Here is a 12,387-nt window from a genome sequence, read left to right on the forward strand (position 1 = left end):
TTTCCTATGCAACAGTATATGAAGAACACTTTGCACAACGCATGACATATAATAAGCAATCAGAAGACTTAAAAATTGGTTGTTATTCCAACTATGCTTACTATCGGTAATGGGATATGACCAAAGTGGTACTCAAAGAAAAATTATATTCATAGTAACTAATAAGATATGAAAGAAACACAAAGTTGAATAGTCCAGTGAAACCTACATTGGATTCTCTAAATAAACCAATGAAATGTCATTTTAAAAAAGACAGTATTAGTTAAAATGATAATTGGATATATTTTAAAACCATGGAAGTGCTAAAGTGGATCAGAGTAAACTTGTTGCAAGCTGTTAAAAGACTTCTTGGGCTTCCCTGGTGGCGCAGTGGTTGAGAGTCCGCCTGCCGATGTGGGGGACATGGGTTCGTGCCCCGGTCTGGGAGGATCCCGCGTGCCGCGGAGCGGCTGGGCCCGTGGGCCGTGGCCGCTGGGCCTGCGCGTCCAGAGCCTGTTGCTCCGCAGTGGGGGAGGCCACAACAGTGGGAGGCCCGCGTACCGCAAAAAAAAAAAAGACTTCTTACTTGTTCTGGTTTGCTTTTGATGTGGGTTCTAAGATTACTTTCTGTTTACACAGATTGTTTTTCTGTTTTGAAACATAGTAAATTTTCAAATAATAAAAGAATAAGTTCATATGATTAGGTATGCTAAAATTGTTCTGGAATTCCTTCATAGAAATTTTAAACCCTTCTTTAATTTGCAGCATGTGTACATCTTTGCTTTTGGCACTGCCATTCTTGAGTTGGTTAATAACCACTTCCCCTCTCCAAACCAGCTGTCCCTGTGAGCATCCAGAATACAGCAACTCAGTCCCTCTTCAAGAGAGGACACTCTTTACTGAAGACACAGAAAGAAGAGAATGAAATCTGAATCCTCCCAAAGTGATTTAATTCCTCACAGCTTGGCATAACACTAGCCCATGATAGGATTTTTCTGTAGAAGGCTTTAGAGGAGGCTGCTGGCACTGAAATGTTCAGATGCCCACTTCTTCAGCATGTTTCATTTTCTGTAGTCTTTCCTCAGTAGTTCACCTGCTGCACACTGACCACAAGGTAGTCCTGAATATGTAGGAGTTTATACGAAGGAAAAGCAGAGCTCTGACACCTCACAAAACATAGCTCCAGGTTATCTAGAACATATTCAGGAGCATTAGGAAATTGAGAATTAATTCCTCAGCCCCATAAAGTATGCTAAGTAGTATAATTATTTAGCTTTGTATTTTGAAACATGAGAATGGCATAATGACTAGTTTGGCATATATGTAATAAAATATTATGTGACACATTTATAAAGAGTTAATAGTAACCTGGAAAATGTGTATATTACTAATGTAAATGAAAAAGGGCAAAATACAAAACCATCTGTATAATATTATCATGACCGCTTGGAAATATACATATAAAATAGTAGAAATATAGTAAAATAGAAATTGTTCTTGTCTCTGGGGTAGTATGGTTATGGGTGACTTTTTTCTTCTACTCTTTCTATTTTCCAATTTTCCAATAATGAGAATATTGCTATCATACTAGAAAACAAATAGATGGAATACCCAGAATTCTCCCACGTACCAGCAAGACATAGAAAAGATGCCAGAGGGCAAACAGGACTTATCCAATGGTCAGAGAGATTAGTCTCTGGACTGCTGACCTGACTATTTCCAGTTCTCTCCAACCTCCAGTCCTAACAATCCTGCTCTGCTACTGTCACACCCTATTAACTGCTTTATAAATTTGTTCTGAAGAAGCTCTTTCAAGAAATATATTTTAAAACAGCTCATGTAAGATTATAGAAAAAAATTTGAGCACAGATAATGTTTTCCTCAGGTCAGCCATGACTTAGTCTCTGATAGGTGATTTACTATAAAGAGACCAAAATACAAGTATTAGTTATGTTTTTTTAATGGCATTGCTTAGAAAAGAGGGTCAGTCCTGAAACTGACTCAAAATGTCTTTCTTAAATTTCAATGCTATCCACTGGAATAAAACCAAGAAAAAAGCAATATAAACTCAATAAAACAAATTTATATTGGCTTCCTTGTTCTGAGGAGACAGTTCCAAAGAATGTTACATATACCTTGAAAACCAAAACTGCATATAGACCAACAAGAACAATCTCCATTATAGCCCCTTCAATGTCAGTTGATGCTTTTATTAAAAATTGGCTTTAAAATTACATAGAACTCTTCAGAACAGTTTGAGCATCTTCTTGCTATTTTCTACAGTTCTTCCCTCTATCCTACCCAGAAGAATTATGTTACCTCTGGCATTTTATTTAAGCTTCTAATTCAGGGTAAGTGAATTTAAGATAGACTGACAGACTGAGTTAACACTGTATTAAGTGGGTCTTTCTTTTTTTACAGGCATGTTCATTATTATTAAAGTAAAACCCACTTGACTATTTAGATCACATAAGTAATAAGTTTAAGCACCCCGATAGATTTGTAACCAAAATCTTAAACTGTACAAAAAATCCACGGATAGAAAGTACAGTTTTTCTTTCAGCTTAAATTGTTTAAGCAGTTACCCTTTGCATATTGTACTACAACATTGTCTAAGATTGCTGCTCTGCTAATTCTAGTGTGAAAAAAATAAAAACACTCATTATAACTTAGAAGTTCATTTGAATTGCCACTTTCACTTATTTTAAAACAAAAATAGTACTACATTTTACAGGGGGAGAAAAGGAAACTAACATTTATTGAAACTGTAATACGCCAGGCAGTACATCATTTTCTCTAAACATCCTCAGTCTAGGTCATATTTCTGTCTTATTAGTGAGAAAGCTGAGTGCTTTCTACCATTCTGAAGCCAATATTCTTTATTAATGTTATTCCAGCAAGAGTGTAAATAAATACAATGCATGTAATAAAAACCTAAAGCAAAATTGAATTTGAGTGAAATATAGGGGAACCAATTGAAGAAAAGAATTTTTGAAATGCAGTGCATGCAGGAAAGCCTTCAAATAGAGCTTATCCTTTACCTTCACCTAAGCTGTCATGCTGGAGGAAAAACCTATAAATGCAATGAAGGTGGAGAAGCCTTTAGTCAAAATGACCTCACAGGACTCATGCTAGAGATAAACCTCATGAATATAAAGGAATGTGGAGGGTCTTTTCCTATGGCACATCCCATATTAAATATCAGAGAATTCATCCCAAATAGAGAGAGACCTTATGGATGTAATGAACTTATTCAACCTCAGAGAATATCTAGTAGATAAAAAAAACCTTATGAATTTGGTAAATGTAGGATCTTAATAGCCAGGCTCTATTCTATATCTTAGTTCAAACCTAAAGTCACCAACTTTAGGTGGTTTAATACATTCTGGGAAATATAATAAAAAAATTTTGGCTTCCCTGGTGGCGCAGTGGTTGAGAGTCCGCCTGTCGATGCATGGGACACGGGTTCGTGCCCTGGTCCGGGAAGATCCCACATGCCACGGAGCGGCTGGGCCCGTGAGCCATGGCCGCTGAGCCTGCGCGTCCGGAACCTGCGCTCCGCAGCGGGAGAGGCCACAACAGTGAGAGGCCCGCGTACCGCAAAAAAATATATAAATAAATAAATAAATAAATAAATAAATTTTCATAGATAATGTGAAATGTTCCACTACCCTTTAGAGTCTTTTATGCCAATATTTGTAGGGAAAAAAGTGATTAAAATGTAAGACCTCTATTGCCTATGTTCATATTCTTAGTAATTTTATCAACCTATGATGAGATCATTTAAGTTTTCATTCTGAATTATAAATTGAATACCTTTCTTTTTTCTGAAAATGATTTTCCTTTTGCAAAAAAAAAGAAAATGTGTAAAGTAAAAACTAAAAGTCCTCCAATGCTAATCCCACTCCACACTGTTGAAATGTAGGCATATCTGGCATATATCATTCAGAAATTTTGCTGGCTATACAAAAAAAAACACTAGAGTCACATTTCCCTTACTATACTCAACTTGATATTTTATTTTATTTTTTTATAAATTTATTTATTTTTGACTGCGTTGTATCTTCGTTGCTGCACGCGGGCTTTCTCTAGTTGTGGCGAGCAGGGGCTACTCTTTGTTGCGGTGCACAGGCTTCTCATTGCGGTGGCTTCTCTTGCTGTGGAGCACAGGCTCTAGGTGCGCGGGCTTTGGTAGTTGTGGCTCGCGGGCTGTACTAAGCGCAGGCTCAGTAGTTGTGGTGCACGGGCTTAGTTGCTCCGCGACACGTGGGATCTTCACAGACCAGGACTCGAACTTGTGTCCCCTGCATTGGCAGGCGGATCCTTAATCACTGCGCCACCAGGGAAGTCCCACAACTTGTTTTTTTAAAACTTAACAATATATTATGAATGTCTCTTCTGCCAGTAAATATATATCATTATTTCAGAAAGGCACTATACCAGTTTATCTAACTAAACCTCTATTAATAGACAAAGAATATTATAATCAAATTTTTGTATACTTGTTAAAGTACTTCTGAAAGAGATATTCCTAAAAGAAAATTAGAGAATCAGACATGTATGTGTATATATACATATATATGTATGTATGTAATTTCATTTTGATAGTTACTGCCAGATTGCCCTTCAAAGAATATGCGTCATTATTTTTTTAAGCTTGTGAAGAAAATATGCTTAATTTCAACTTTATTGAGATACAATTGACATATAAAGTTGTAAGATATTTAAAGTGTACATTGTGGTGATTTGATATACATACACATTGTAAAAGGAGTCCCTCCATCTAGTTAACTAACATATCCATCACCTCACATATTTATCTGTTTTTGTTTGTTTGTTTGTTTGGGGTGTTTTTGGTGAGAACATTTAAGTTTTACTCTCTTATATCATTCTTTTTAAAAAATTTTTATTGGAGTATAGTTGATGTACAATGTTGTGTTAGTTTCAGGTGTACAGCAAAGTGAATCGGTTATACGTATACTCTCATATCATTCTTAAAACTATTAAAGTATAAGCTAATGCAAACATAATTAATTTTATTCTCAAAGCATTCCAAAGCAGCTGATAGGGAGGATCATCAGCTTTCCAGCTAAGAAACTTCTTTAAGTTATTTTTGCTTACAAAAAGAACTCTCTTTTTGACACAGAAAGTAGAAGGACATACTTTAAAATATAAATTAAATATTATTGTGACCTTTCTACCTCTAAGGAACGAAGTTGCCTTAAGGCATTTTATTGATTATTAAACTTTTTTTGTGTGTTCCAACTTCGCCCCACTCTATTATAAATAATAGATACCAATGTATTTATAATAAATAATGTAAGGGATCTTTTTTTAGAATTAGCCATCAAAGATAAATATAAATTGCTCTGTTGCAGAGAGTTCTCCCCTCTAGCAGACATTCCTTCAGAGGCAGTTCACAAAGAACCGCATTTCCTTGGAGAAGACATAATTAAACCATAGAAAAGTAACACTCCTTTTCAGGGAAATTGTGGTGCCATCCAAGATATTGCCCAAACTATAGAGCTCTTTAAATACCACTGCTGGCCTCCAAGATTTGGTCGTGCTATAATTTTACTTCATGTAATTATTATATTAAGAGAGAGTCAGAGACCATGACATTTTTGTACTTGGAAAAGACCATAACTTTGCAACCTTACAGAGAGGGATTCTGAAGTCCAGGCAGGTGAAAGGGCATCTCTGAGGTCCCTCAGTAGTTGATGCAGCTCTGGGATCCCCTCAAGGATACTTTGCCTCCAACTAAGCTCGAGCCAGTGTTTATACAAACTCACGAAGAATGAGCTTGTGCTACAAGAAGCTCCTACTGAATTTTTAATAAATGCAAGATAATTTATTTAAAGCAATGAGACTTCTACAAAATGATTTTCAGATTTCTCTCTGCTTTTTTCTCTTCAGAGCCAACTAAATCAAGCCTTTGATTTTAAATATTTGGGTTTCCAAAGAAAATAACCTCACTTTTGTTATCTTCCAACCGTTACAGTGGGATAAATAAAGACTGGAGTAAAATTGAATATGTTGGACTTTAAAATAAAGATTAAAAAGAAATGTATAGCCTGGATCATATCTCATATAGCCCTCTCAGTGGTAGAAGTCAATGAAAATAATTTCTTTAGATTAATCTAAAAGAGTTAATCATTTACAACTAATAAGAGAAAAAGACTACTAATCTCATTTCTCACTTGAATAAAACGTTCTTTCAGTCCATGACAATCTGATCTTTTCCAATTTAATTTTTCATTTTAAAAATACCCTAAAGCAGATGGATGCCTAAAAGGAGTCATCATATGCATCATTTATAACCTTAACTTGCTTTATGGAGCAGTAGGCTGAGTGGCTTTATTGGGATAAATGGAGCAGGTGAAAGACCAATGAACCAGTGTGAAATTTTCTTGTATGAGTCGAGAGAGGTTCCTGGTATTTACAGTGGTCCAGTACTATTAAGAGCTGCTTCTCCTTGAATAGCTGATTCACTTCATTGTACAGCAGAAACTAACACAACATTGTAAAGCAATTTTACTCCAATTAAAGAAAAAAGAAAAGAAATGATAAATCTGAAAGACTGTAACACAAGGAGAGTATCTGCAATAAAAAGTTTTTTGAAAGAAGAAAAGGAAAAAGAGCTGCTTCTCCTTGAATGATTGATAATAATTATTTTTTTTTTTTGCGGTATGCGGGACTCTCACTCTTGTGGCCTCTCCCGTTGCGGAGCACAGGCTCCGGACGCGCAGGCTCAGCGGTCATGGCTCATGGGCCCAGCCGCTCCGCGGCATGTGGGATATTCCTGGACCGGGGCATGAACCCGTGTCCCCTGCATCGGCAGGCGGACTCTCAACCACTGCGCCACCAGGGAAGCCCGATAATAATCTTTTAAAAGACAAAAAATTAAGCATTTCCTAAACATCTTGGTCTCAACCAGTTCAACATAAATGTCCTGGTACAGTGTCCTCTTTAGAACTGTAACTACTAAAATAACAGTGAACTAAGAAACAAAAGATCTCAATTTAAAACTGAACAGGCAGTCGGCCTTAGGCAAGCCACTTACCTCTGTGTGTCCCAGTTTCCTCTGTCTGTAAGCAAGTTAGTTGTGTGAAAAGCGGTTGCCAAATTAGACATGAGCAGAGATAAATACTAAGGAGATATAAGAGTTTTTATATATTAGATATTTTTATTTTCCTACATATTCAAATACCTATTTGACAGTTTAAATCCGGTCCCCTTTTTGAAAACTTGCTAGATTCTTTCCAGCTTGTATGACTTTTCATCCTATGACTATTTTTTAATGTGCCAAACAGCATACAAGTATTTATGATACTATGGCACTATCTTTTATGATTTCCTTTTTCCTTAGTTCAAATTTGATTCCTCACCTCAACTGTAAGTGCTTTGAGAATAAAGGCTATCATGTAGTAGACAAACTATACGTAGTATTGATTAAACTTATCCTGTACAGAAAAACTGTAATTGTGAATGGAATGTGTTTTAAACTTTGTTCATTACCCACGATCTGTAGTACCCCATCTTATTCTTTTTAATTTTTAAATTTTTTGCTGCATTGGGTCTTCATTGATGCTCAGGCTTTCTCTAGTTGTGGGAAGCGGGGGCAATTCTTCATTGCAGTGCGTGGGCCTCTCATTGCAGTGGCTTCTCTTGTTGCGGAGCATGGGCTCTAGGCATACGGGCTTCAGTAGTTGTGGCACACGGGCTCAGTAGTTGTGGCTCGTGGGCTCTAGAGCACAGGCTCAGTAGTCGCGGTGCACAGGCTTAGTTGCTCTGCGTCATGTGGGATCTTCCTGGACCAGGGATCGAACCCATGTCCCCTGCATTGGCAGGCGGATTCTCAACCACAACACCACCAGGGAAGTGCCTGTAGCACCACATCTTTATTTCAGAATTATTCATTACTAAGTATATATTCCTCATTAAAAATAAAATGTTATACTCTATAAAGTTTTGACTTACTATTTTAACTCTTAGTGATTGTCATTTTTTCAAGGTGGGACATCTTGGGAGCTGTCATTGGTACAGAATGTGGAACAATAGAATCAGGTTTATCAATGGTCTTCCTCAAAGATGGAGAGAGGAAAATATGCACTCCTTACCTGGACACAACTGGTTACGGGAACCTGAGGTTTTACTTTGTTATGGGTAGGTACATTTTGAACAAATTTTCTTGACCTAGGGCAAATTCTAGATGAGCACCTATTCCTGAGGAAGTAAGATTGTTTGTTGTCTACAATATAAAATTAAAATTCATGAACTATGAGTTCTACTGGTTGAGCAAATGTCTGTGGTGCTCACATCTGCCTCACACCAGCCTTGCTGGAACCATCCTGTGCAAGAGCTAGTCTTGTTCTTGCATGACTAGGCCTAAAGACAAAATGCCTTTAGACCTTCCTTCCACCTTTCCTGCAATGGTCATAGCTGAAAAGACAACAAGAGAGAAGCTAAGAACAAAGTAACTCCTTTGTCCAAAGCCTCTAGCCTCCCCCAAATACAATTATCAAGGTGAATCATTTGTTTTCATGGATATCTCATCATTGCATAATTCTTTCGTTGTAGGAAGCTAAGAAAGAAACAGATTTATTATACTTTTTAATGCTTTAATACTATTCTCTACTTTCTAATATGTTGGCAAACACATAAAGGAAAAAAGTGCTTATAAGATGTTATTTTTCTTCAGATGACTGCAGAGCAAATAAATAGTTAAAAGTTTAGAAAAATACCCAAGGAGGAATTAGGGGGTTGAAATGGGCGTCCTCTGAAATTTATCATTTTCGTCAGCAAGAGCCACAGTTACATACTCTTTCACTAGATGTCATTCCAGAAATGTGAGTAGGTGTCACATGCCTTTTTGTTAAATGACTGGAAAAGCATAGGCAACACCTGGAAGTGAAACAGGAAATAAACACTGTCCACCTTTGACCTTACTAGCAAAGATGTCAATTCATCAGGACAAACAGAACTTCCAAGTCTAGGCTTCTGCAGTGCCTATTATTTTTCTCACATTCCTCACCTCCTACAGCTCAGAGTGGCAAAGCAAACTTCAGATTGTATCATGCTCTCAAATACATTGCCTGTGTGATGCTACCTCATTTTCAATAATGATCTGTTTGGAAACAGGGAAGTTGTGGATATAAAATATAATAATATAATCTTCCTGCCATAAGGATATCCTCACCTTAACTCTGAAATGAGTTGTATATTTAAAGACCCAGACCTCAATTCCTTTAAATAATTAGAATTCAAACTGGCTCTCATTTTATTCAGAGTGATTCCTGGGAAACTTTAAGAACTGCCCTCACCCCCTGGCAAATTGTAATAAACATTTAATATGCCCGTCTAATTTAAGTATTTTCCTTTTTTTTCATTTTTCACAAAATATATTTGAATTCTTCATTTTTTAGTAGTAAATTATGGTAAATCAAACCATTCGATGCCTTTATATGAGAGATTGTCATCTCTATATAAGAGATTAAGTCATCTTTAATTCTTTCTAGAACAAAGCAGATTATTAATGAATCAATTAAAATTATATTGACTCGGAGGAAAACATTCACTTGAATAGACCCGAAGTACCTTATCCCAAATAAAAGCATCTCCATTCGATTAAAAAAATTAATGAGTCCCTATTGAATGTAGAGCACTGAGCTAGCATATATAGAGACTACAACTGGGGAAAATAATGATACCTAAATCACAGAGTTGCTGATCAATGAGTTAATACATGCAAAGCCTTCAAAATGGTGTCTAATAAATACTTAAGACTCAATATATCTTTGGTTTTTTATGTATAAAAATTACTTAAGAGCCCTTGCCCACAAGTAACACTTAACTATAAAAGAGATTGCAGTTTGGCTGTAATGGAATGAAAATGTTATGGAAGTGCAGAGGAAGCTCTGGGTATTGTAGTGGAGGGATTAGGGTAGAGTTTCACGAAGGAGATGGTATTTGAACTGGCCTTGAAGGTTCAAGCTAAGCCAGCATTTTGAGAAAAATCACAAGTATAAAGGTATATGACATGTTTGGGGCTGGGTGATTTTTCCCAGTATAGTTGAAAGGAAAGACATAAACTGGAACTAGAAAAGTGAACTGAAGCCAGAGTAGTGAGTGACTTTCTTTAACATCATACAGAGGAATTTGGATTCTCCTACTCTAGGCAACATGTAGCCATCAGATGATTTCTGTCAGTTCTATAATATATTCTCATCTTTGTTTTAGAAAGATAATTCTGGCATAGTGTGAAGGAAAGACTGAAATAATCAGACATTAGAGGATAGAAGACCAGGTAGGATAGAGTTGACAGATTTAGTGAGTGGTGGGGGAGACTTATTTAAATTTAAATTTCAGATAAACAGCGAATAATTTTTTGTATAAGTATTGGTCATGCAATGTATTTTAGCTGGCAACCCTAAATTAGGGAAGCTATTGCACTGGTCCAAGCAACAAAGGAAGTATGGCAATGATGGTGGCAATAATGTGCAGGAGGGGACAGAGATAGAATAACTGGAGAAGGAACCAACTGAAGTTCACACCCAACTGACTAGGGACTATGAGAACAGTCTTGAGAGGACACATTTCTCTCCTGGATGTTTGGAAGAATGGTGCCATTTCCCAAAATAGGAAATGTCAAAAATAAGTATGATCACAATAAAGATCAAGTGTGCAGTAGAGGATTTTGATATTAGATTTGTTGAGGTTGAGGGTTCTGAAAGGCCATATGAAGGCAGAAATTCTACTCAGGGGCTGAATCGGATTTGAAAGTTGTCAGCATACAGGTGATAACCGGAGCCACTAAAGTTGCTGTGTTCTCCCAAGCAGGAGACAGAGTAAGCAAAGGACATGAAAACTCCTTAAGGAGAACCCTCACCTAAGTATAGGTAGAAGGAAAAGGAGTAGACAAAGGATGCTGAGAAAGGGCATAAGGAAATGCAGGAGGAGGGTGTGGTTCTATGCTAAAGAGGGAAAGGAAGAGAGTGGTTCAGGGGTGGGATGACAGGGAGGTGATCAGCAGTGTAGGAAGGCCACAGAGACAGAGGTCAGAGGTCAACCAGGACAGGGCTGAGAGCCCACCTGTGACTCCCCATGGTGTGGTGCCTGGGAAGCCAAAGAGCATAGAGTTAAAAGAAATGGAGACGTGGCACTGACTGAGAACTGCTCTTTCAGGAAGTTCACCAGTAAACACAAGGAAGGAAATGGGGTCTGACCTTGAGGAGAAAGCAGAATCAGCAAAGGTGTTTTTAGAATAGGATAGGGTAGGCTAGGCTAGGCTAGGCTAGGACAGGATGACAGTAGGATAAGGTAGGATAAGACTGGATTCTACAGAAAAGACTTCAAAAGTTTGGTAGCTGATAGAAAAGAAAACAATATGGGAAGAGATTTAAGATATGATAGACAGTTTATAAGTAACCCCTCACTAAGTATGGTGCCTTAGGAAAGTCAGTGACTGATTGTTAATCTAGACCAGATCACACTCCTTTCTTCTTAGACACTGCCTACGTGTCCTTCCTGGTTTCATCCTTTGGTTCATATCAGTCTGCTGCGACTACCATTTCTGGAAAATTTGCTCAACTTTCAAAGTTTGGTTCAAGTTCTATTTCCTTCATTCACACATTTTCATTTATACAACACAAATTATTTGAGGACTAGTATCCAGCACTGTTCTTAGAGCCGGAATGCAGTGAACATGACAAAAATAACGTAATATACATCATTCATTTGGGTTTTTTGGTTTGTTTTCTTTATTATTCCTTCAACAGATATTTACTTAGCATCTCCTATATACCCAGCCCTTTTAGCCTACACTTGTATCTCTTTTCTCTGAATTTTGACTGCAGTTATGGCAGCACAACACAGTTTACTGCTAATCATCATTCTTTCATGTATATTAGACATGTGTATTAGTTACTTGCTGAATTACAAACTTTTTGAGGTCAGGGCTTATCTCCCCTTTAGGCCCAATGTCCCGCACATAGTCAATAAAAAAAAAAATCACTTTCTTAATATAAATGAGTGTCTTAAATCTACTTAAAACAGGATTTAAAATACTTTAAAACTAACTGTCCATCTAGTTTCTACTGAAATTTTCTGTACCTTAATTGCTGTACAAAACGCCCTTTGAGTCATACCTTTCCACAATACATCAAAGTGAATGAAGCTGAAGAAGAATCCGTGTCTTTCTGTAGGAGCTGCTGTCACTGAAACTTCACAGAACTGATAAATTGCCCCAAGAGGGATCTTTCAGATAAAGTCTGTCATCATTTTAAAGTCTTGGCTCCTTTTGGACTTTCTTCTTCTGTCATTCTGGGCTGGATGAGCCTCCCATGTGGGTTTCTGTTCTCTCTGAAACTCAGGTGCAGTTCACGAACTGTTCTTGAGAGAGCAGAGAGG

At 37.2% G+C, this 12,387-nt stretch overlaps 1 protein-coding gene across 1 annotated transcript in view; it reads left to right on the forward strand.

Moving 5' to 3' along the window:
- The window catches only part of RELN (reelin), a 525,406-nt gene that overhangs the window by 327,329 nt on the left and 185,690 nt on the right, over window positions 1-12,387 (forward strand). The window contains exon 12 of the mRNA XM_060020286.1: window positions 7,994-8,145. Within this exon, the coding sequence (XP_059876269.1) occupies window positions 7,994-8,145 (152 nt within the window). The remainder of the gene's footprint in view (window positions 1-7,993; window positions 8,146-12,387) is intronic.

This window comes from Delphinus delphis, chromosome 9, assembly GCF_949987515.2.
Source record: "Delphinus delphis chromosome 9, mDelDel1.2, whole genome shotgun sequence".
In the NCBI taxonomy this organism is placed as follows: Eukaryota; Metazoa; Chordata; class Mammalia; order Artiodactyla; family Delphinidae; genus Delphinus; species Delphinus delphis.